At 36.5% G+C, this 24,832-nt stretch overlaps 1 protein-coding gene across 1 annotated transcript in view; it reads right to left on the bottom strand.

The window, feature by feature from the left end:
• Nucleotides 1-8,611: 8,611 nt before the first annotated feature.
• amd1 (adenosylmethionine decarboxylase 1) overlaps nucleotides 8,612-24,832 on the bottom strand; it is a 65,549-nt gene continuing 49,328 nt past the window's right edge. The window contains exons 3-9 of the mRNA XM_039747935.1: nucleotides 23,860-23,986; nucleotides 22,013-22,115; nucleotides 21,882-21,924; nucleotides 15,777-15,921; nucleotides 15,148-15,240; nucleotides 12,720-12,875; nucleotides 8,612-11,954 (exon numbers count right to left, since the gene is read on the bottom strand). Coding sequence (XP_039603869.1) covers nucleotides 11,811-11,954; nucleotides 12,720-12,875; nucleotides 15,148-15,240; nucleotides 15,777-15,921; nucleotides 21,882-21,924; nucleotides 22,013-22,115; nucleotides 23,860-23,986 — 811 coding nt within the window. The 3' untranslated portion in view covers nucleotides 8,612-11,810. The remainder of the gene's footprint in view (nucleotides 11,955-12,719; nucleotides 12,876-15,147; nucleotides 15,241-15,776; nucleotides 15,922-21,881; nucleotides 21,925-22,012; nucleotides 22,116-23,859; nucleotides 23,987-24,832) is intronic.

Genomic DNA, 24,832 nt, shown 5'->3' with positions numbered 1-24,832 from the left:
AGCCTACTGTTGTGCTGGAACTATCGTTTATTGTAATAGAAAGGATAAATAAGAAATAACAAAGGCCTCTTTCTCTCAGTGTGTGTTGTGTGTCCCCTGAGTGACAGGAAGCTCAGTAATATTCCATGCTGCCTTCACCATTAACTGTAGTGCTTTATATTCTTGAGCTGAGCAAGTGTCATACTTGGATGAGATGCAGCCAGTGAGGATGAAGTACCCTGTGAACCTGTAGAAACCAGACAATCAGTTAAGTGTAGATTGAAACAAAGGGGCAGCGTGAGTCCATTGTTATTCATAATGTTCATAGTCAAAGTAATCTCCTGTACATATGTGAAAAACCAGGAAGATCAGCTGTGGCCTACGGAACCTAGGTACAAGATACTATCCAGTATAATATATGCAAATCATATCATTATGATAGTGGATATGGAAGATGAGCCACAGGGAGTCCTGATAGACAGGAATGAAACAGTGAAGGAGCACACTATGAAGGTGAAAACAGACATGAGTAAAGTTATGGTGTTGAGCAGGTCAGTGGAGAAAGCTGAAAAAATGCACATTGGATGTAACAGAATAAAAGTGGAGCAGACATTAGTATACGGATATCTGAGTTTTATTGTTCATCAGTCTTTCATGATTAGGGATGAAGTGTTGCATCACGTAAGGAAAGCCAATAATGTATATTTTCAAATGAGCCAGATTGCATTTGGCAAAACAAAAGTCAACATGAAAAAATTAAGGTACAGGTTTATAAGTTTCAACTAAAACCCATACACTTGTATTGTAGTGAGAGCAGGGCAGCTGGAGGTGGGAAGGTACCCTGATCATGGCAGTTGTGGTATCTATCGCAGATAGAAAGGACAATAAAATAAGAAACAAAGATATTAGAACAGAGTTGCACTAAGTTCTGGTACAAGGGCAACTCAAGTGGTTTAGGCATCTAGTAAGAATGGACAAGGAAAGAACTGGTGGATTGCCAACCTGTGAGAAGGTTGAGGATGACATGTGAATATACTGCTGCCAGAGAAGGAAAACATTGGTCGAGCTAAGGAAACCGCTACACAGTCAGGATGTTAAGTGAACTGAGACATGCTTGACGCTGTGAGAATGAGATATTGGGACTAATTTTTGATCTGATATACTTTGTTAATCCCCGATAGGACATTGTCTTTTTCACACAACCGCTGGAGGTCAGAGGTGATGAGGAAGCAGTAAACTGCTCATATTTATGTAAAGCTCAGCTCATTTTGTATGTTTTTTGGTAACTTCAACACCATGCAAAGCAGGTAAACACAAAGATGATTACAAGCAATACTCAGTCAAGGCAAATTTTTTTACTTAAAAAACAATTCTTAATTCCAGCACACCTCTCCCATGCTAGTTGCTCTTTCATTATATCACAAACATTTCCATCAGTGTACCAAACACAACATTTCGCTTTTAAGTTATTTATTCTGATCAGTAATGAAGTTAGCAAATTATGAGTTTTTGTCTTGAACGTCAAAGACATGCCAACACACCAGTGAGCAGTCATTTATATACAGGGTGGTCCAGACCTAATTATGCAGATCCAGATCGTCTGGATGACTTCGATTTATGAGGGAATGATTCCAGTTCGGTGCAAAGACGATTTTTCATGTCGTCAGTTTGCATACTTCTCGATGGTCTGAGATTTTTCGGGTGATTTTCTATGTAATAAACTTAATAAGTTATTGCGTAATGAAAATTGCATAATTAGACCTGGACCATCCTATACTTAAAATCACAGTAAATAAGTTTAAAGGAGAAACCTTAAGGCTTTTTGAAAACCATCTCAGTGAGCAAAATGAACTTTATATTGGACTTCCTGAAATAGAATTCACCTTTCATAAGATAGTTGTGAAGAGGGGGGATGAATACACCCCAAGGAGGCTCAGTTGCTTCTCCGAAACCCCCTCTTAAACTGTGATAAAATGGGAAACAAATAATTTAATTTTTACCTTCTCTTTGCTCGATCAGGTGCTGGATTGCTGCCGTGCTGCATTAAGAACAATTAAAAGCCTATACAGCAGCTGTACTTTTCTCTCACTGCCTTGTCTCTCTTCTCCCGAGGTGTACCCCTATGAAGAGGAAGATGTTCTATTCTTTTAATTGAGAGACGTAACTGTCCCCTCCGACTACACATGGAGCTCGATTCACTCCTGAAAGAGACTTATGTTTGTTTGAAGTGTTTGAATAACGCTTCTGTCTCTAAAATCTACTGTGTATTTGTGAAACTCTGTGACCCAAGCGCGACAGTGTATGTGGATTTCACTTTCACCAAACAACAAATCTTTTAATTCTCGTGGATACGCCTCTTCATTGGGAAGTAACACTACTTTTCCCTGATGGCAACATGAATTAGACGATCTACAAGTTTCCGACTTAAAATCCGAACAATATATTCGATCTCTTTTCGCTGTTCCATTATTTTACCGAGTAGTAATTTCCTTTTGTTTGTGCTCATGTGATCTTCACTATCATTTTTTTTGAGACTTTGAATGTTCTTACTCCCATTATCTCTGACCTGCTCTGCAAGTGTATTGCACCAGCATTTTTGAGTTCTTTACAGGATTCTACTTTGTCATCTACTCTTTTATTTCCAGCCCCGGGCGTGGTTAAATCTTTTGGCACAAAGTCTTGTCTCGTGGGACGTGAAAGTGTCTCTCTTCAAAAGATCACATCTCGTCGCAGGATAAAAAATCTTGTCTCCCAAGATTTTTTGATTATAATATAGAGATGTTCATTGCTGTGCTATATATTGGAGCACCTGTGGGCTGCACTAGAACTTGTTTTGAGATCTTTGGCTCTCATTCCAGTGGCTCCTAAGACAGATACTGTATATAAAGAAACTATATAGTACAAAACATGCATTTCATGCTAATATCTTTAGCTGTTATTTTGTAGAAACTCCTTTATCAATCAGAAGACTTTCAGGAATTTTTCAGTTCGACTTTACTTCCTACCCTTTCTTCCTTTCCATTTCCACATTGATCAAGCTTTCTCATGTAAGAGGAGCACCAGGAATTCTCAGACCCTGTCAGGTACTTTCAATGGGACTGAAATCGGACTCCTGACTGAGCTGGCACAGAAATTTGATTTTCTTAGTTTTTAAAATACCTTTGGAGGTTGTGGTTTATTGTATTGCTGACAAATGAATCTTGTCCCAAGTCTCAGTTTTTGTTCAAGATTTCTCAGCACTTGGCACTTTGTTCTGTCCATTTTGCCCCCCGTTATCTAATCATCCAATCCCATGTTTTCTATTATCAGTGTTATGCTGATGATACACAACTGTTGCTGTCGTTCCCTCCGAAGGACAATAAGATTTCATCTGCATATCTTACTGATACTCAACCTAGACGAAGGACACCTTCTATAGCTCAACCTGACAGAAACTGAGCTTCTTATGATCCCAGCCAGCCAGTCTGTTCAACTCCCCTTCTCTGTACATCTTGATTCACTGTCGCTAACACCTGCCAAGTCTGTATGCAACCTTGGGGTGGTGAATAATGAGCTATCTTTTTCTCACCAAATTCCTGTTTCACATTCATGCAAGTTCACACTGTACAACATCCGCAAGATCTGACATTATCCGACACAGCATGCAGCACATACTCTGGTCCAGGCTCTGATCTTGTTGCTTCTGGACTACTGCAACTCCCTTTTGGCATGAGTACCTGCATGTGCTATCAAGCCACTGGAGATGATGGTCCAGAATGCAGCTGCCAATCTTGTATTTAACCAGCCAAGATGGGTACGTTACTCCACTCTTCAGGTCACTACATTGGCTCCCTGTAGCAGCACACATTAAGTTCAAATCTCTGATGCTTGCCTACAGAGTAGTCAGTGGGTCACCACCACCTGTGTAAATGGAGACACTGGTGAGGTGTCCAATTAACAGAAAAAATCCTTTGCTTTGTGATCCTTTGTATTGTGGGTTAATTTGTTCATTTTAATTGCCTTATTACAATCTTTTGATTGTAAAGTTATTAGTTATTACCTCTTTACACTTTTTCGACTATTAGAAGTGGACAATGTTAGCACTTACTACAAAGTCGAGTGTTTTCTCTGCAATACATCGGACTGCTGCAGGAGAGCAAATGTGCCACTGTTAAAACTGCATTTTGTACCAAAAAACCCTCAAAGTTGCAAAAAGAAGCCAGGTAGGCAACCTTTTCTTTCACAAGGTTCTCATGTGTCAGCTGCTGTCAGTCATGTGACTGGAAGTTACCATGGCAACTGTATTCAATGAGGATCAATATGGAATTATCCACAAAAATTCAAGATGGAATTGTATTTTAATATGAAAACAAATAATTCATTAAAATTCTTAAGAGAAGTGTTTCAGAATAATTACAACTGCTGGCTCACAGATCCAGATTAGATTGTTCTGTTTGCATAGATAATTTAATATCTTGGTGACTGTAAACTGACCCAGAGTGTGTGTTCTTTGAGACACTTTTGTAACATCCGCATTTGTTGCTTTCCTTGATGCTGCCACTCTCTTTATTAGTGAATTTGACAAGTGTGCTCATGTAATAAATGGGCATATATCAGCTTTAACTTTTTAATGTTTCCTCATTTGATTTTCCATCTTCTTAGTGGTTACACCACTTCCCCAAACTATTAAGACTATGGCTTAAAGAGCAGGTTTGAGAACTGGCATCATTATGCATTATTCCTAGCACATGATTGGCTTCATTCCTTTGTAGATCTGAGCATCAGTTTTGGAGACTATCCTGGACAACCTTATCTGTTTATTGTTGGGACTTAAAGCCAGACTGGGTGCCAAGCTGGTCCAGGTCTGCCATTTAATCAGACTCATAGAAGTGTTGATCATTTTGAGGTCAGAGATATTTTTCTGTTTAAAGAAACAAAAATGGCTTTATCGCGGTCAGGAGGAAGGCTTTGTAATAAAAAATCAGAAACTGACAAATCTGCTCAGTCAAAACAAATGAGGCCAGTTATTTGCACTAAAGGCATCTGGGATATTCTTGCTTTTGCCTCCAATACCCTGTGTGACCCTGAGCCAGTCACTTAATGCTCCAGATGAAAAAATGTGTAAATGATTTAAACATTATTCTGTTAAGTCACCTTCTGACTAGTATAAAGTAACTGCAACAAATGGGGTAAAAAAAAAAAAGCAAAAAATAAGCAATTAGAAGAAATTTTGTTTAAGAATTGTCTTGTTGTGTAAGTGGCATCTGCTGAACATAAAATGACACCACCATTTTGCGATTGTGCAAGTCAGCAGTTACCAATAGCATGTATGGCAGCCATGACAGCCTCAAGACTGTGTGGACAGGTCCCAGTTAGCTTCTTCTTTCCAAAACTGCTCAGGCTCTTTCAGGTTGCATGAGGATTTTGAGTATGCAACCTTTCTCAAGCCCAGCCACAAATTTTCAAATCATTCACCTCTGAACTGCAACTTGGACACTCCAGGACAATAACAAAATTATCTTTAATCATTCCTGTGAAGTTTTGGCTTTATGCTTCATGCCATTATCTTGCTGGAAAACAAATCTTTCCCCAAGGTGCAGGTTCTTACAGTCTACATTTAGTTTTCCTCAATTATGTCCCTGCTTTTTTGCCACATTCATTTTATCCTCTACACAAACCTTCCAGGGCAGGCTCCAGAGAAACATCCCCATAACCATCCCTGTTGCCACAGTCATGCTTCACAGTGGGGATGATGTGTTTTCGATAGTGTGCAGTTTTCAAACATGGTGTCTAGTTGGATGGACAAAAAGCTCAATTTTGTTCCCATCAGACCACATAACCTTCCTATAACTGTCTCTCAACATCTTTCATGTATCTTCTGGTGCACTGTGTGTTTGCTTTTGTATTGGCTGCTTGCTACTTTCCATAAAGCTGTGACTGGTGAAGTACCTGGGCAACAGTTGTGTTTCTCCAATGTGAGCTGATGTGGTTTATTAACTCCTTCAGAGTTATCACAGGTCTCTTGGTGTCCCCCCCTTAACTAGTTGTATTCTTGCACGTTTTTGTGGATGGCCTGTTCTAGGCAGACTTACAGCTGAGGCATACTCCTCCCATTTTTCCATGATTGATTTAACTGGACTCCAAACAATTTTCATGGTCTTATCTGCATCCCCTGACTTGTGCTTTACAACCTACTTTTCATGAAGTTGCTCGGAGTGTTCCATACTGACTCATCACAAGTTGAACCTTTCACCTACACCTGTGGTTATACTAGTCAATGAAAATCTCTAGACTACAGACAGGTGATCTCCATTGAACTAATTGTGACTTTTAAAACCAAATGGCTGCAGAATGGTTTAGTTGTATTCTATGGAAAGGGGTGAACACTTAAAACAATTACTTTGTGTTATATATTTCTAATTAACTTAAGACCACTTTGCAGAGATCTGTTTTCACTCTGACATGGAAGAGTCTTTTTCTGTTGATCAGTGTCAAAATAGACAAATTAGAACTACTGCAATTCAATGTTGTATAGCAAAATATGAAAACTGTCAAAGGGTGAATCCTTTTTAAAGCCAACATAGGCAACCTTGTGTACAGTTATGCATCAAATATGCATTAACAATTATCAGTATTTTTTTTTCTTTGGGTCCCATCCATTTCAGGAGATGGATGTCTGAGATGTAATTCTGCTAGTAGTGGTGTTATAGTACCTTTTTTTTTTTTTAAACTATCATCCTGAGATATCCTGTAATTACCTAATCCGAGGGGATTACAGTATATGAAAGTACTGCATATACAAGCATGAGCAGCAGAAAAAAAAGGCTCAGAAAGAAATGGTAAAGACAGCTAAAGCTTTATCAAAACCAAAACAGGCCACAAGTTCATGTTTAATTTCAAGGTACGGCCTCTGCCAGAGACTGACCTGGAACAGACAGGAAAAAGCACAGGTCTTCTGGGATCTGATGCTGCAGCATCGACTCAATCTGAAAGCGAGAGTGGGACCGAAAATGCAAGTGAGTCAGGCCAGGAGAACACGTCTATTCCAGGAGGTTCATTGGAAATCAGCCTGGCCTTACTATCTACACCGTCAACTACACTCAGCGAGTTAACAGGAACGACTCCAACTGGGCTTGCAATACTGCCTGCGGAACGTGGAGAAGTCTGAGCTGAAGGTAATGGTTACTGCAATTAAGTACCGCTCTCAGGGGGTGGGGGGCATAGACATAAACAGCAATACTGATTCCTCTAGTATCAGTGTTAAATTTAAAAAACATTTTGTTCTTACATAAATTTAACCTGCAATGGAAAAATGGTAAGTCAGTCTGACAGAGAGATGAAACAGCTATATTAAAAATCATTGATCTCTGAAAACATTTTTGTGCTCATTATGTTTAGCAGTAACAGGTTACGTTTTTAATGCAACTAACCTTGGGTCAACTGTATACTGCTTAACTGAATAATTTTTTACATTACAGTTAAGTGGAAAAATTCCTGCTTCCTCACAATTCCATATCATGTGTCAAGTCAACACACCAGATGAGCATGCGTGCAAGTACACAACCTCTCCCAACAACACTGCCGAAGAAGCCAGCCATGAAATGCAGTGTGCCATTTTGTATTACATGTTGCACTCCTATAACCTACTTCTGAAATATTCTTCTTTCATGTTCCATGTAGATTTTATTTCTTCATACGTCAAATGGTATAATTTTTCTTTATTATATGGCTTAATGCACCTAAACCCAATCTTAAGCTTTTAAATAAACATTACCCAGACATTGAGGACCTCACCATTGCAGAACCAGGACATGCTGGAGAACCAGGGCAAGACAACAGCCAGGCCATTAAGACACCCATCCCCGCATTTAGCAGTCATAACAAGCAATCTGACCACTACAGCAGCATTCATTAAAATATTTATCTAAGTCAACCAGTAGGGCCTGTTATGTTGTATTACAGAACTATTCAGCAGTATAAGTCGATTTGTTTTGGCAGGAGGAATGACTTTGCAACAAGTACTGAACCTGGTATAACTGTGCACATTAACACCCCCCACTGGAAACGGCCATACAACTGGCTGAGTGAAGAAATGAATGGGCCCATGTGTCCCAACTGTAATCTCCTTCAGATGAAGTTTATTAGGTTTAGTGTCTGCAGTCCCAATTGTGCCACCTCTAACATAGTGTACAGTCACGTGTGATGATCATATCGTATTCAGCCTCTATTTTGTAATGAATGGCTTCAAATCCAGCCCTGATCTACTCTAATGGAATAATGAAACCACCAAACTAGCCCAGTGACCTCATTTTTTACTGACTCCAAGATACTGAAATAAAGTGGCTCAAACATAACACAGAGCAGGTTTATATTTATTAAAGCGTCAAGCTCATGGTACAGATAGAGGTTTAGCACATCTTGACTGATCAAAGAAATAGCAAAATAAAAACAAACAAAAAAAAAAAAAAAAAAAAAAAAAAAAAAAAACAAAACATAAGGTTCATTCAAACATTCAAATACACTGCCGCCTGGAAGGTCTCATTTCTCACCCTTTTTGTGACATCCAATCCATGAGGATTACCTTTCACTTTCTCTGTATAATTCTAAAAAAATAGTGCATCTGTTTTAATTTTTTTACTTTATATTCAGCCCCTTTTTTTGTCGCAAAGAATAAAGTATGGAAGTTTATTCCATTCTCATTGCAACCCCATTCCAAAAGTAATTTGGAACATTGTGTCTTATAGAATATATGACAGTGAACATACAAAATTGGTCCTCTGTAGGAGGAAAAGAGAGAGAGAGAGAGAGAGAGAGGGGGGGGGAAAAAAAAGCAAAGTTCAGCTAGTGCTGACCAACAATCTACTCAGTGATAAACACCTGTTTCTAACATAGAAATGTTTAAATACAAAATTAAAACACAATGTTCCAAGATTACTCTACATATAATTTTTTGGTGTTTTGGGCCACCCCAGAAGCCCCCAAATATCACATATAAGCTCTCTAACTTGTTCTACACAGCTATCATGGTGTGGCAGTGTTCCAAGATCTTCGGAAGGCAAATCAGCTGCATGCATCAATCTGCCGGCCCAAAGTCTAAAATGTGTGGTACTCCAAAAAGGCCCTCACGAACTTGGTCCTACATTATCATTTTGTGGTACCAAAAAACAAACTACAGGCATGATGGTATTTCTACTTAATTTAGTAACACTTATTCAGGAAAATGGCAGAAAAACAGATTGAAGTGGTCCTTGCTTTAACTGTTAAACCTAGAGGTCCTGATATATAACAAAATGAAGTTGCACAACAGTCTGCAAACCAGCTGCCTCAATCTTTGGGATCATTTGGAAAATATGGAACATACTCCACTGCCTTATACAATATATTTGGCAATTTGTTCCTATGACCTACCTTTACTACTAACATTCATTTAGTATATGCAGCCTCAAAAGTGAACGGTGTTCGTATTTTTAAAAGTAGTAAATGGCCAACATTTATCCATTCTTAATTTGCCACCTCAGCAAGAAATGAGGTAAACTGACCTATGACCCGAAGGACTCCATTAACAGCTCAATATTGAAGTTATTGCAGTTTAAAAAAAATAAAATAAAAAAATAAAATTACCACATTTAACAAACAGACGCATGCTCTAAAACTTTAAAGCATTACATATAATAAGTTAATATATTACATTAGCCTTATGTTTTCTAAAGTCAGCTTCTGCAGTTATCTTATTTTTGCAGTTGGTTACTTTTTTCTGTTGTGATTCACCAGCCATTACAATATGAGGAACAAGATTAACCACATTCATTTTTTTTAAGAGAGGACTAATTGTAATTGCAGCACACAACATTTTAAGCAATACAGCGCTAGTAGTCACATGCACTACTATGTCACAGGATCTTTCTCTTACTCAAAGGGCATTGAAGCTGCTCCAAAAACTGCAATGGGAGTCACATTTCTGACCAATTCACAGCAGAGGTTTTGCTCACAATAAAATGAAAATGTAGCAGTTTATGCAACACAGCCTACGTGTGGAACAATCTGGGATAACCCTGGCATGCTCAGACTTGTGCAAGTCTATTGTGTGGTTACCAATATTCCTGCAAAATTCATTGTTCAAAAACATGTGACTTATTACTTTCATTCATTGATATTTAAAGGGGATAGTTTGGGGGTGGGTGGTGGGGTGGTGGTGGAGGGTGGGGACACTGTGCTGGGCACCACTCCATGTCAGGGCACCTTTTTCAGTTTAAATACCCAAAACACAAACAGTGGCATGGAAGAGATGCCAATCAAATTCTGATTTTTTTGCCCAGCTTTCTTTGGTATGCTAAGACAACAGCAATTTCCAACTATGTACCTGAGCTTACTTTTCTCTTTGAGTGCTAAAAACCCAAAATGTGATGGTTTGGATGTAAATCCCTCAAGTTTGCTTGACCCAACTTTATCAAATGGCAAAGCCTCCAGTAAGCAGATCATTACAGAGTATACCTGCGTGCATGTAATGATCTATTGAAAAGCACGGTAACATGGTAATCAGTTCAGCTTATTGGATTTTTTTTTTACGTTGTCTCAAGCATTTTAAGATGTCTGTGAAAATGTGGAAAACGTTAAAAATGAATTAGTGTCGTACAGTTTTATAAACCAGCCAAAAATAACTTCTAGAAAAGTGATTTTTCATATGTTAAAACTACATGTTAAAAATTACCTAATGAATACATGTATATATTAATACCTTCTGGAGAAACTGCTTATAACAATCCTATGAAGCTGAACAGTGGTTTCTACACAGTCTGTATGCCATTTTCAGCATCTGTAGCCTTTGGACGGAATAAGGTATTGATATCTATTTCTCTTATTTGTTTATGAAATGTTCAGAAAAGCATTTTCAAAACTTTAAAGCAAAAAGAAATTTCAAAACACTTCTTTCTGTCCACTTCATAGGAAACCTTACAATTTCAGTTTAAACACTGTTAAGACTAAAATCCTTTACAGCCAAATGAAGACCAATTAACACATTAACAATTTTTTCTAAATCTTGAAGTTCAAACAGATAATTATTAAACCAAGGCTGAATGCATCCATTCATGTCTAAGGCTGCAAATAACTGAATGTCATACTTTGCTGAGCCAGATGAATGTACTATAGCACACTGTAGCTGGTGAATATTTCAGCTTTCTCTTGATATTTTAAAAACAGCTCTAATGAAACAAAAATCCTTTACTGATGAGCCTAACTGCTTCTACATAATGAAGATCACTTCAACAACTGTTACATTTTGTTTATTTTGTATTCCCTGCACCCCCAATTTACCCCATTCTATGTTAAGTGCTATCTTTTTAAATACTTTTTTTGTTCAAATGGTGAAATTTAAATGTTAAAAAAAGTGTTGGTAACCATACAAGTAAACAAGCAGCACCTGGTCATACCAGGGTTTTTGCCTAGTGAGCACGAAAGCCCTGTCTGTGTGGGATTTGGGGAGAGACTTGAAGGAAGGCTGTTTGACATGCTAAGCTACTGCAAGCTCTCATTTGAGTGCTGGAAAGCCTTATACAGTGAAAGTTGAATGTTTCTACATGCACGTCAAGGTCACGGCAAGAATGAGTTAGCATACCTATACAGAGAGAAGAGCAGTCATGCAAGATAGCTAAGTCATTGTTACAATAACGCATACAATTTAAACATGAAGTTAAACTAATGTTGGTGTAACTCTGAGGGCTTGGATATTCTAAACTATGATATTCCTGGCAGCTTTGACAACAGCCCTCAATACTATAAGCAACTAGTGTGCTGCCAGTATTAACAGTAATAAAGCAAACTTTCTTTTTACGTTTCTTCTTCATTTTCACTGCTCAACTCTGCTGGTTTTGCTGACGATTCTTGGCGTAACTATTAAAAACAAAATTGTAATCGTTGAACTGGGCTGACTGGCGGTCAAGGCGCTTGAATCCTTCGAGTTTCTGGGCAGCTGAAAATACGGCACGACACTTGGAGCTCTGAAAAAGAAAAACAAAATAAAGTCTTCTTCAATGAACAGGCACTGAGTGATATTTCTAATGCCATCAGATTCTGAATGTTCTAGGAAGAGAACTGAAGAGAGGCAGAGCTTAGGCAAGGAGAAGGTGAAGGGGGAAAGCAGCTGCACAGAGTGAAACAGCACAAGCCACCTCACCTGAAACATCTTGTTACAGAAGCAAAAGTGGACAAAAAAAACAAAAAACAGGCTGCTCCCCATTTGTCAAGTATCACTAAACTGAAAAAGAATTGACCACTAGTCTATGTCACAAACAATGTTGCAATGATCACAAAAATATAAATGTGGTATGTGATTATCATGTTGTGTAATTTGTTAATTTTGTAGGAAACATTAAAATATTAAAAATTGTTTAAAAAGATGTGTGTATGTATATGTTTATATATGCCAGAACACTAGACCCAAGGTAAACAAACAGGACTCCTGAAAGTTCATATATACAAGGATTAAAATTCTCTAAATAAAATGTCAGTTGTTTGCTAACACCAAAAGCAGTTTTACTATAAAACTAGCTAATAAGACATTTACAGGAGTAAGGAGTAAACAACTGTTGAAACATAACTGCCATTGGGCAATGTTCATAAATTTCATCTTTCTGCTTTCAAATGGTCAAGTCTGATCGATCACTTCAACACATTACTATCTTGGCAGCCTTAATCACTTTTTCAAATTTAGAGTTAAAAATGATTTAAAAGTTACTGCTTCACACACTGCAGCATTAGTCTACCTGGTTCACAAAAAGGGTGGTCACAAATTTTCCTGGTTTGAAGACATCCACAACCTTTCGGATTAGGTCATCATAAGACGTCTGCGAAAGGTTGGTTTCAAAGCTAACATAAGAAAACTCTGGCTCTGGAGTGATGTGGATCGTCCAGTAAGTTCCCTGCAAATAATGTACAAATAAAATGGCCAATATAAACAACTTGCATAAAAATAAATAGACACACACTTTACATGAATAAGAGGTCATCATTTTCAGGATTTTTAATTAATTACCCAATGGAAAGATGTTCAGAATAGAACTATACAGAGATCATTGGACACAACTATGAATTAATGGAACAACAGAGGCCTTTCAGACAGTAAATGCATTTACATGTGCTTTAATAACCTGTTTATTCACAGAAAACTGGTTTCTTAAAAGCCATGTAAGCACTTAAGAGAAACTAGGTTAACTGACATATTTCTTCGCGAGTAACTCAAATATTTGGGCACATAAACCCTTAACCAGGTTACAGTTAGGGATTTTGTAGTCTGTGTGTTTCTGATGCGCTGTGCTCACCTGCTTATAGCTATGTACATGCTTCCCGCAGCCAAGTGTGGAAGCATCCACAAGAAAAGATTTTTTAAGGCAAATGATTGGGTGCTTGCATTATTCTCTCTCTTGGTTAAAACAATCTGTCTCAATATTTCAGAAATATGTAAATTTATGCTAATGAGCACAGTGCTAAGCTAAGCAGCACAGTCAAGAGCAGTAGGATAATGCATTAATAGTTGCATGTTAAATAGTCTGATTACTTTTTTAAAGTAACAAGTTAACGCAATACTTATTTTACTGAAGTCTAAATACCTCTGTTATTATTATCACAGCAGCAATGGGTGTAAGGCAAGAAAGACATGCACTGGTGCGCAGCACCTTTGCAGAAATCACTTTGCAGAACTTGTACAGCCAAGCAGAAGAGCAGTGTGCTGCGTGCAATCTGGTAACAGAAAAATATTTAATAAATCATCATTATAATTTTAATGCAGCTATTTTCTATAGATATGTTGAAACAGTTTTATCGGATGACACAGTGGTCAGTCTTTATACCACTTATCAGTGGCTTAAGTTGAGCATTTCATTTTTATAAAACACAAAAAATAAGAGGCATTATTATACTTGCTTTTGGATTCATGGTGGCTGACGATGACATTTAACTCTTTTGCACAGTTTAATGTAGAGGCCTGCGTGGGACTGATTTTTTAAACCTGAACTTGCCTGCTTATTGTTCAGAATGTTTAAAATACTTGAGAAAATACTGCTGAACCTGGTGTAGCTGTACAAAGCAGCGATCTGTGTTTGCTCTTTGGTCAGTAACAGTCAATTACAACTCTCAAGATTTTCAAACAGTAAAGCGCTAATGTTTTTAACCGTTTTAATTATGCTTGCTTCAGAGGGGTTACAAAAAGCACCACTGACATGATTGTAGCTCTCATCAATATAATGGATGGTAGCAGATATGAAAGAGGTTTTCTCAAAATTTTCGTTCCAAATATCAGTTGTGGAAGCACACCCATAATTGACTGTTTTTAGCATGCCATATATACAATATCCTTTCTCGGTTTTTTACTTTTTCATCAGATGGGGGCACACCCTCTCTAAACTTCAGACTTTATAGTTTTCGCTGCAGAATCAAGGTATTGCTTAAGATGAATAAAACCCTGTTGTAAAGCCCAATATCCTTGCAAACAAAATTTGTACATTTATATTGTGCTTCGCTTTTAGCGTTAGTTGATACTTTTGATAAGATTGTCAAGAATGTCAGTTTAGTTTGATCCTTCGCTACTGCTTTAAACCTGAGGTGCCTGACTTGTATCCACTGTATGTTAGCACATTTATCGCAGCAAGCAAACAGCATCTGGTTGCCATTGCCATCGATAACATTTGAAAATGAATGCCAAATGACAGCCTTCCCTTTACTTAGTTCTGCTGTCTTCTACCTCCTTTTTTAATGTTTTTCACTGCTGTGGGTGTAAGGCTATATTCTGGCTGTGCAATCTTGAGAAAGCTGCACGTTAGACAGTATATGCATGCATCCTAACTGCTTAGGCAAGTGAATTATACAAATTTATATACAGAATGTTAGTTCTGTTTTAATTTTAACTTTAATTTCCCAGACTCTAGCTCCTGCCCACAATATTGAAAATCAGTCCCGTGTTGCAAGCAACTGCATCGGGTCCCGTGGGAGTGCAGACCTCTAGTTTAAATGATGTCAAAGTGTTTTGGCAAAGGAGAACTGTAGAAGCGTACTTGTGAATGTAAACGTGATTTTTAAGAAACCAGGTTTCTGCCTTAACTGGGATGCTCAACTTATCCCGGGTTTTGTGTTTGCAAATAAATGCACATTTTATAATTTACCAAAATATGGTAAACTATGAAATGAGGATCAACTTACATCATTTTTCATCCCATTCATAGAATAGCCACAAGGATTGAACATTGTGGCATCAATCACAGAACCTGGTATCAGGTCACGAATTCCACTCATCTAAAAAGAAACAAAAATAAATAGAAGTTATTTTAATACAAAATATGCAGTGACACCTTCTGACAATAACCGGTATACATTGCTTATATAAGTAGCAGGGACGGGAAATATATTTAATAACCCTGAATAGTACACAAGCTATTGTTGTTGGAGGGAAGAAAAAAAAACCCAAGAAAGTCAAGGCTTTAAGCACCAATGTTTGGTTTACTATCCATGCAACCATGTAAATGATTTTATAAATGATTTTACTGAAAAACAATCAGGAATTCAAAGCCAACATCACCACCAATGTCTTATGAATAGTTTAATACCATATTTATCAGTGATCTTCATGATGCCAACACTACATATTTTCATTTTAAAACAAATGTAACATACAAGTTTAAAATCAGTATCAAGTGTATGAGTATAAATAAAGAATTTAAATGCACCTTTGGTTTCAAACTAAAGCTTTTGGACTTTTAATAAGGTAAACTGGGTACACTACATTACATATTAACACATAGAACAATGTACTTAAAAAGTTCAGTTCTTACACGAGTGACGTCGTTTGCAGTAACACCATCTTTCATGTAGAACTGGTCCATAATCACCGGGTCAAGGTCACTCATCAAGACTTCCAACGTTTGATCTGCCTGTTTGCTCTCCCTATTCTCTGGGATATCCAGAGTAAACAAGTACCTAGGCAGAAATGACAATTAAAAAACTTAAAAGCTCTTTCAAGGATTAATTGAAAAACTTACAGAAACCGGACACAGATTCAAATTCACTTTTAAAAACACCAACAGTAGCATTAGAAAGCAGGATAAAAAAAAGAAGCATCCCGAGAGCTTATTAATTTAGAAAATCATAGTGTGAGACATTTTAAACAGCTTAGATTAACAATAAGTAGCTATGGATATCAATCACATAATATACAAATATTGTAACTGATAATCTGACAATTCACAATTAAAGACAAATGATTACCAATGTCAGAAAAAAGGGGTGGCTGCCATGCATATATAATGGGAATCTGTAAAACTAATTTGCTGAAAGTACCAGTACTGTAGAAAGAACATTACAAATTTTCTGAAGTGTTGGAATTCCACTTTCTAAAAGAGAAGTAATCTTAGAACTAGGTGAAGTGTAAACTGTTAAAAGAAAGCAAATCACACATTTTTCTTTGCAAATAAATGTTTTCTATAACAGCACACTAGAACATAATTCAGTATGCTCTGTCTTACATTAAAGAAAAAAAAGCATACAATGAAAGCAAGCTTGAGAATGTTGTTAAATTTACATCAGTCTAGATTACAGGTGTCAAACTCAGATCCTAAAGAGCTTTAGTGGGGTTGCTAGTTTTTGCTCCAACTACTTTACATAAAAAAAAAATCAAGTTACTTAAAACTAACACGAAAGAATGAAGTAGGTTGTACTAACTGAAGTAATTGGTTAAAAGCCAGAAAGTGCAATTGTTTCAAGAAGTCAAACAATACCAGACGGAAAGTGAGGCAAAACACGATCAGCTAAAGAAGCAATAGATAAAACAGACAAGTATTTTACACCTTAAAAAGCAATGCCAATTAAGGAGAAAGTAGTATGATCCATTAGCAGTAGTTGGGCCTGTACAATGAACTGCGATTATGATTACATGAACACCAGTTACTGCATTCCATTTAGTACATCCACTCTGTCAGAGATCTAGGTCCTTAGTTACAAAGTGCTTTAAATAGCAAATGAATATTTTAACCATTCACAGACACATTTCCTAAGCATGAGAGCACTGGTGAATCAAAGGCAGTTGTATCATATTACTAATTATAGGTAACCACACTGAACATGTTTTAAAAGTGTTTGCAGTAGAAAGAAAGAAAAAAGAAATGCAAGTAATATTGGACCTAGCTCATCTTACACTTTATAAATGTTAAAAGTATAAAAATGAACAGTATTCTGAAAGTTTGTAAGATTATATTAGCCAAAGGTTAAACTTGTCAATCAGATAACATCCTCTTGCTGCACACCATATTGGCTATACTGTTGCAACACTGCCATATTGTGTATTCAATAATGTGCAAATACTATGTCAGCATATTGAGAACTTGAGAAGTATTTTGACACTTAAGTTCTTTTCTTAATTTGATGGTGCTGTATTCGTATTCTGGCACACATAAATGACACAGGCGGCTGCATGTAACAGTGTGTCACTATCTAAATACGTCTTCAACTTGCTATACATTCTTCTTCCTCCTAATCTTTTCCCACTTCTATATGGGGTCGATGTACTTGGTCAACCTTCTCCAAATAGCTTGGTAGGGCTGTGCGATATGACCAAAATCTTATATCCCGATATTTCATTTCATATCCCGATATCACGATATAGTACATTTTCTTTGTATTCAGTGAATAGTTTATATAATCACCACTCCTTTTTTTTCATTTAAATTAAAAAAATCAAAAATGAGAAGTACTTAACTTGTAATTATTTCTGTTCTTTTATTTAGAACATTTGAGCAAATGTTTGACTTAGAATGTAAACATAAAATGTTAATTTATCAAATATAAAACACTTTTCAAAAACAAATTACTAAAGGCCCAATATAAAATACTGCTATATAAAATGCCTGACAAACAAAATGTGAACTGTAGCAGCAATAACTCTCACAACATACATTAAATATAAAAGGATCAAAGCACTAACAACTAAACTATATAAGGCCAATAAACCCTTTAAACAAAATAAATACAAGTCTAACATTAACTGTCAAAACCAAATGTAAACATTGTACTTCAAACTGTAGCAGCAATAAGGCTTACGACAAAAATATATTAAATATATAATATTAAATATAATATTTTTAGGCTACATTCTAGTAAAATGTTAATTTGCACATCGTAGTGTGGCAAATCTCCATTAATGAGTTACAGCTGATCGCCCCGTGCGTGGGACTGGACGGCGCGAACGTGTTGATGCCGTCCAGCCCCAAGCACGGGGCGATCCGCGGTAACTCGTTAACGGAGATTTGCCGTGTTAATGCAGTTGTGGCGTAAACGTAATGTAGCGTTCTGTTCTGCAGTTTGTGTTCTGTGATTTACATCCCTCCCAGTTATTTATTCCGTTTTTCCTTGTTATTTCTGATGGACTGTAATAGAGTGGAAGGTAAAGGAGGTTCGGAGGGAAGGGGGGCGCTGTGAAAAGGAGGAGTGGACGACGATCTTGTCGCCCCTAGCTAAGAGTTTTTGTTTTTGGATTGCTGTCTGTTCGGCGTGGTTGTGGCCAACAGCAACCATTTTTTTTGTTTGTGTTTAATAAAGAGGGAACTAACCAAGTGACCGTCTCGGATCGTCATTACGTCTGGAAGACGCTACAGTAATTTTAACAAGATTAACGCTGACAGCAAACGCTGCAGGGAAAATTATGCCTTAAGCAAATTGTTTTGGTAGCAATTAATCTTCCAAGCTTTTAACACGCTCGTTTAAATAGTACCTTTACAACTGTAATATCCTACGCCACTGCCTCTCAGTTGTAAACTCTCTGCATGCTCGCTCACGTGCTTTTTGCGGAGGTGTAGAAGAGGTTTGTCGTGTTGGAGACTGTGGTAGCGATCGGTTTGCAGCATAATTTGCACAGTACCGTTTTCTGGTCCGTGTCAGACTTTTCAAATCCAAACCATCTCCATACTACAGAGGTAGCCCCTCGTTTAGGAACAAGGTCCTTCTGTGTGGAGCTACCTGGTGTTGCCTCGTCTTCATCAGCCATGCTAGTGTGTCTGCATCCACGTGGTGGCCATCAAAACAATGAAAAAAACATTGCCGTAAACAGTTTATTTTGCGACACCACGAAACAAACGATAGCGTAATGTGCAGCGATAGACGTTTTCATATTGTCATCCGATATATATCGTTATATCGAACAGCCCTATAGCTTGGTCCTGCAATTCCTTACCAGTCAAGCCCTTATCCTTCAGGTCTTTTCTACTTTATCCATCTACCTCTGATTTAGCCTCCCTCACTTTCTCTCCCCCTATACTTCCATTCCCATCACTCTTTTGCCCAAATATTCACTGTCTCTCCCCATCACATGTCCATACCATATCAACCTACTTTCTAGTACTTTCTTGGATATCTCTCAAAATTTTGTTGTACCCCCGATTGCCTCATTTCTTATTATGTTCTTTTTGTAACTCCGCACACATATCTATCAACATACTCATGTCTGCCACATTTGCTTTCCTGTGCTCCCTTTACTGCTTATTTCACTGCTCCATAAATCATTGCTGGTCTTACCGCAGTCTTAAAAACCTCACCGAAACCTTTTATATTCTTTTTATATAATTATCCAATGATACAATACACCTGATAACTTCTTCCAATTGTTCCATCCAGACTGTACTTACTGTCATGTGTTATCTCTGCATCTAGTTTTCAATCTCAGGCTACCACTGATCCTAGATATTTAAAATTACCCATTCTTTTCAATAGCTCTCCCTGCAGAATAATGTCTGAATTCTGATTCATCATTCAACTTCATATATTATGACTTTTTCCTATTTATCTTCAATACTGTCTTGCAAAGTCCTTCTTCATTCTTCCTACTTCCTCTTCTTTTGTTGCTACACAATGCAATATCATCAGCAAAAAGCATCCACTAGTAGGATTAGTCTTTTATCCCATGACTCAACACATCCATATCCAGATCAAATACATAAAGAGCTAAAGATGATCCCTGGTGCAGACCTACTCTAAGTAGGATCTTGTCCGATTTCCCAAAATTGCTTTTAAACCCAATTTTTCACTTCCTCACATATATCTCGGGCAATCATCACATACTTCTCTGGTACTCCTTTCTCCTTCATGCATTTCCAGACCACTTGATGTGGCACTCTATCAGGCCTTCTCCAAATCAATAAACACCATATGCAAACCTTTAGTTTTATCTAGGCTACTCTGGGTTCAGTCTCAGTGCAAAAGACTATAAATTGTTCCTCTCCCTGGCATAAAACCAAACTGCTCCTCTCCTATGGTGACCTCTTGAGAAAAAGGATTATTTTTTAAATAATTATAGTATTAGTAATTTAATGCATCTCAAAAAGGAGAAATATTTTAACAAATGTGATCTATAAAAATGTATACACTTAAATGCTTAACTTTTTCACCTAATTCAGCACTAAATTTCACATTAACAATTTTTATGTAGTCGCCTGCTAAACGGAAATTTGACTTTACAGTATCTACACAAAATATAATATATGCAGTTGGCAACACAAAATAGAAGTATCATTTTATTGTTATTTTATTATTAAAATAATCACAATTATATCAATGACAATAATGATCAATTATTAGCTTTGGGGTAATTGTGCACCCATAGCAGTAGTGGGTACTAATTAAGCAGTTGGCTGGAATGAAAACCTCTTTTCACTGCGGCCGTTAAGAATCGGGAATTAGAAACTCCAGTTGTGAATAATAATTTAGGGTCACAACAGTTCTTTAAATGAGACAGCAAAATATTATACTTGCCAATTTTTAAGGATGTGATCAGGATGTATTAACATTTCACTGTACCTAATACAAATATCCCTGACAGGAGAACAAAGATAACACCCTTCAACAGAACAATTTTGACAAAAACAAGTTATTCTGCCCAGCAAGCCTTTAACTTCTTCAACATGAAATGAAGTCTATCTAGCTTTAAATACCTCCAAAGTACTGCTATCTACCATCATACCCGACAGTCTGGTAGATGATAGTGGGTAATATTTAACTCATTCAAATTGGCTATGACTCTGTAAAGAAGTTTTCAAACATTTGCGCAAAATCCACCCAGATTCAATGTAATAATTCTCATCTTAATTTTAAACAATTTGATCGTATATCCTCTTAATCTGTTTGCTTAGGCTGAAAGGTTCACATCCTTCAATTTTTGCTCACAGCTAAATGCTAAAATAGGTCATACCTTGCAACCCTAAAACTAGTCTTCTAGCCACTCCCCTCTGTACTTCCTAAAAGTCTGGCATGTCACTTGTAATATGGAGATCAAAACTGCACATAGTACTCTAGTTAATACCTTAAAAACACATTGAATACCTTCATATGACTTTTACTGCACATACAGGGCTACAAAAAACTATTTGTTTTAAATATGTTTAAAAAGGAAATAAAAGCTGCACTTTGGACAAAAACAAAACCACTAATGCCTACCTACACAAAATTCTACCAGCTTTAATCTGCGCCAAACAACACTTGCATTAGTCTTATTTATGGAAAAAGGTGGCAAGAATCTTTTAGGGCATTTAGAATGAGCTGAGGAAAACAAAATAAAAAAAAAAAAACACTCAACAGAAGTCAATGTCCTATGACTCAAATATGTGTTTCCCTATACTAGAAACTTTACCTCAATGTTAAAAATGAACTGCAAAGATAATTACAGTTTGCATTAGAACTCTACAACAAAACATCTATGAAGCAAATTATTGCCTGTAAAGAGACATAGTAAATGTTTATAAAATAATTCAATTGGTTATTACTTGAAAAAAAAAAGTAGATTTGGTGTTTCAAGCTAAGTATTTTCATGAACAAAATATACAGATTTAAAAGAAAAGACTAAACTGAATGAAACTTTGTTTGATTGTCAATTTAACCAAGAAAAAAGAAATTCTTACCAGCAATCAGAATTCATACGTCCCATACAATAGGCTGCCCCATCTTATATAGAAACACAAGACAGATTTACAAATTAAAATCTTTATAATCTATCCAGCCATGTGAGGTATTGAAATGACATCTGCCTTACTTGGAAAGATCTCGTTCAAAAACTCCACCTCTTCTTGGAAGTTCCTATGAGGGTATTCCTGATGGGCTGGCTTCATGAAGTTCTTGCGAGAATAGAAGAAGTTCTGAAGAAAAGATTTAAGTACAGTTTCAAAACAATAAGCATGCATGATTGAGAAGCATTTCACCACTGGAAAAAAATTTTGGTTGATCTAACCTCTGTAAACAAACAAAGCAAACTTGTACATTTCCATTTAATAATTAGCATGTTGGTTAACATATGCTGCACTGACAAGAAAAGAAAAAGTTCTTTTAGCGCCTTGCACCCTTAACTTAAAGGATAAACAAGTGTTACACATCTTGGAAAGTCTTTAACCGATTTCACATTTGCACCATATCTAACACTATATAAACAATTAGGCTTATTAATCCTTGTGTACAGAAAAATGGTTAACAGAAACTTGCACACTAAGATAAAGAAAGTAGTAAAAATAAACAGTGGCAAAATAAGCTGAACAATTTTAAAATGTTCTAAATTTTATTATACAATTATGTAAGATATGAAGGCAACAATTCAAAAACTCAGCCCTAAGCAATTTGCAGTTCCTGTTCATGATGTCTGTCGATTTTTACAGAAGCATTTATTTAACAATATTTTGGCAAAAATAGCATGCATTTTAAATTTGTGAGCAAAACCAAATGAGTTTTTCTTCTTTTTCCTCCCCAATGGATGTTTTCTTGTTGTTTGCTGTTGCACAGCATTGGTTACTATTGTCTTGTATTATATCAAGCTTTTTCATCTTCATTCTCCATGAACACATGAGATTACAGTTTTTCCATTTTCATCACTACAAATCACAATGGGTATGTAATGTATAAAAAAAATATTTAAGGATGGGGGATTCCTTTCTTATCCTAAAACACACTTCTGTATTTTTTTCTTCCCCACTGATGTACAGTAGATAATGCTATGACTTTGCACTCTTCCTCACTAATATGATTCTTTGAAATTAATGGTCTGATTTGCCTAAGAAAGCCAGATTATTTTCATTTTGAAATCTCTACCATGCTATGGAACAGAAATTCATACATTCACTAAAATACTTCCCACAAAGTGTTACTTTCAACAAGCAACAATTTATTGATGAGGTTTTATACTGATCAGTAATGTATGTGTACTGTGCCAGTCATTCCTGAAGACACTAACAGTCCTTCATTTTACTGAGATGTTTAGATATTACTGTTCAATCAATTATCAATAAATTATACCATATTACTATTCATTTCATAAATCTTTAAGGGGAATTTCAGTCTACAACATGGAGCTACAACACTGCCTTTTCCAGTCTTTAACAATAGCTTGGAAATATTAGCTGCAAAATTAGAATCACTACAGGGGTACCTAGCAACAGTGAAATAACAACTTTTGTAAGATTAGGTTCTTGCTTGTTTCCCTTGTGTTCTTTTTGTAACACACATAATTTACAGGTCACTTAATTGAAGCTGTTGTTAAATTATAAAGGGCATTTGTTACCAATAGAAACTGTCCTCTCAGTCAATAACTGCAACTTAGTGGAACTATTCAGTTTGACAATACTTCTATTTAGGCATTGTATTGAAAATAACTTATTTACAGAGTTGGCAGTTCTCCCCAAAGTCCTAAAAGCTTGACGTATATGGTCTCAATATTAAGTCAAATACATTAATTCACTGTCTGTTTCAGACTAAATAGATGAGGTTCTGGTAGATTAGGTTGTATTTACTCTGCTAAACTGATAATATTTCATCCTAACAAAACCTTACAAACGTTGAAAACTAAAACTCAATAAGTTCACCATGCAAATCATACAGAAAATGTAGTTCAGTTACCTCAATTGTGTCAAATCCACAGTAGCCCCGGGCAAGCTCTAACAAAGGAACCAGTGCTTGAAGCAAGAGGGTGGTACCACAGGTCTTCAAAATGAAACGTCTCTTGGAGACAAACATGCTACTCTCACTTAAAATTAAAAATAAAAATCACATTAGAATATATGTATATATATATAAAAAAAAATCACCACAACACATTAGAATAAAAAGTGCCCCTTATTCTGAAAATAAGTTTAGGATAAGCACAAATGACATTTTTTACTTTCATTCAATTTTCAAGGACCAAACTGCAGATAAGAGTTTCAATACACATCTTAATATTAAGAAATCAAGATCAGTGATATATTACAGGTCAATAAGAGACTAATTACCCAATTAACTAGACTAACGTTGCAATAGTAAAGTTCAACAGCAGAGGTTTTTAAGATAGCCACTTAAAAGACGGGCTACAGTTTGCATTTTGTAATAATCAGGCTAGAATTCAGGGGGTATGGATGATTGAACCATTAGGATTTAACCATAACAGAAGACATTATTGCAGTATTTTGGCAGAGCGCACATACAAAAACTAAAATGAAGTTCCACATTAGTCGAGCAAATTTTCTGCACATGTGGCGAAGTCTAAAAAGATAAAACCGGGATACATTTTTAAAGTGGAGACTGTTGAGGAGCAGGTAAAACTAAGTTTTAAATATATCAAATTAAATTCACCCTTAAATTCAGAAAGAGTAAATAAAGGAAACCCCACAAAATTAGAAGATAAAAAATATGCTGTATAGAAGAAAAAAGGGTATATAATACAAAGTTACAGTGTTAACCATAGGGCTTAACATTAACAGAGCAATGATTAAAATAGGTTTGATAGGTTGAAAAAGGTTTTCAAATGCAAAGAAGGTGAACATCACCTAGCAGTGATGAGACTGTCAACGAAGTACTGAGTGGTTTGGAAATTGTAGAAAGAGAAGTGCTGCTT

Source organism: Polypterus senegalus, chromosome 3 (assembly GCF_016835505.1).
Source record: "Polypterus senegalus isolate Bchr_013 chromosome 3, ASM1683550v1, whole genome shotgun sequence".
Lineage (NCBI taxonomy): Eukaryota > Metazoa > Chordata > Cladistia > Polypteriformes > Polypteridae > Polypterus > Polypterus senegalus.
Note: the sequence above shows the minus strand (reverse complement) of the source record. Positions and strands in the feature narration are given on the sequence as shown.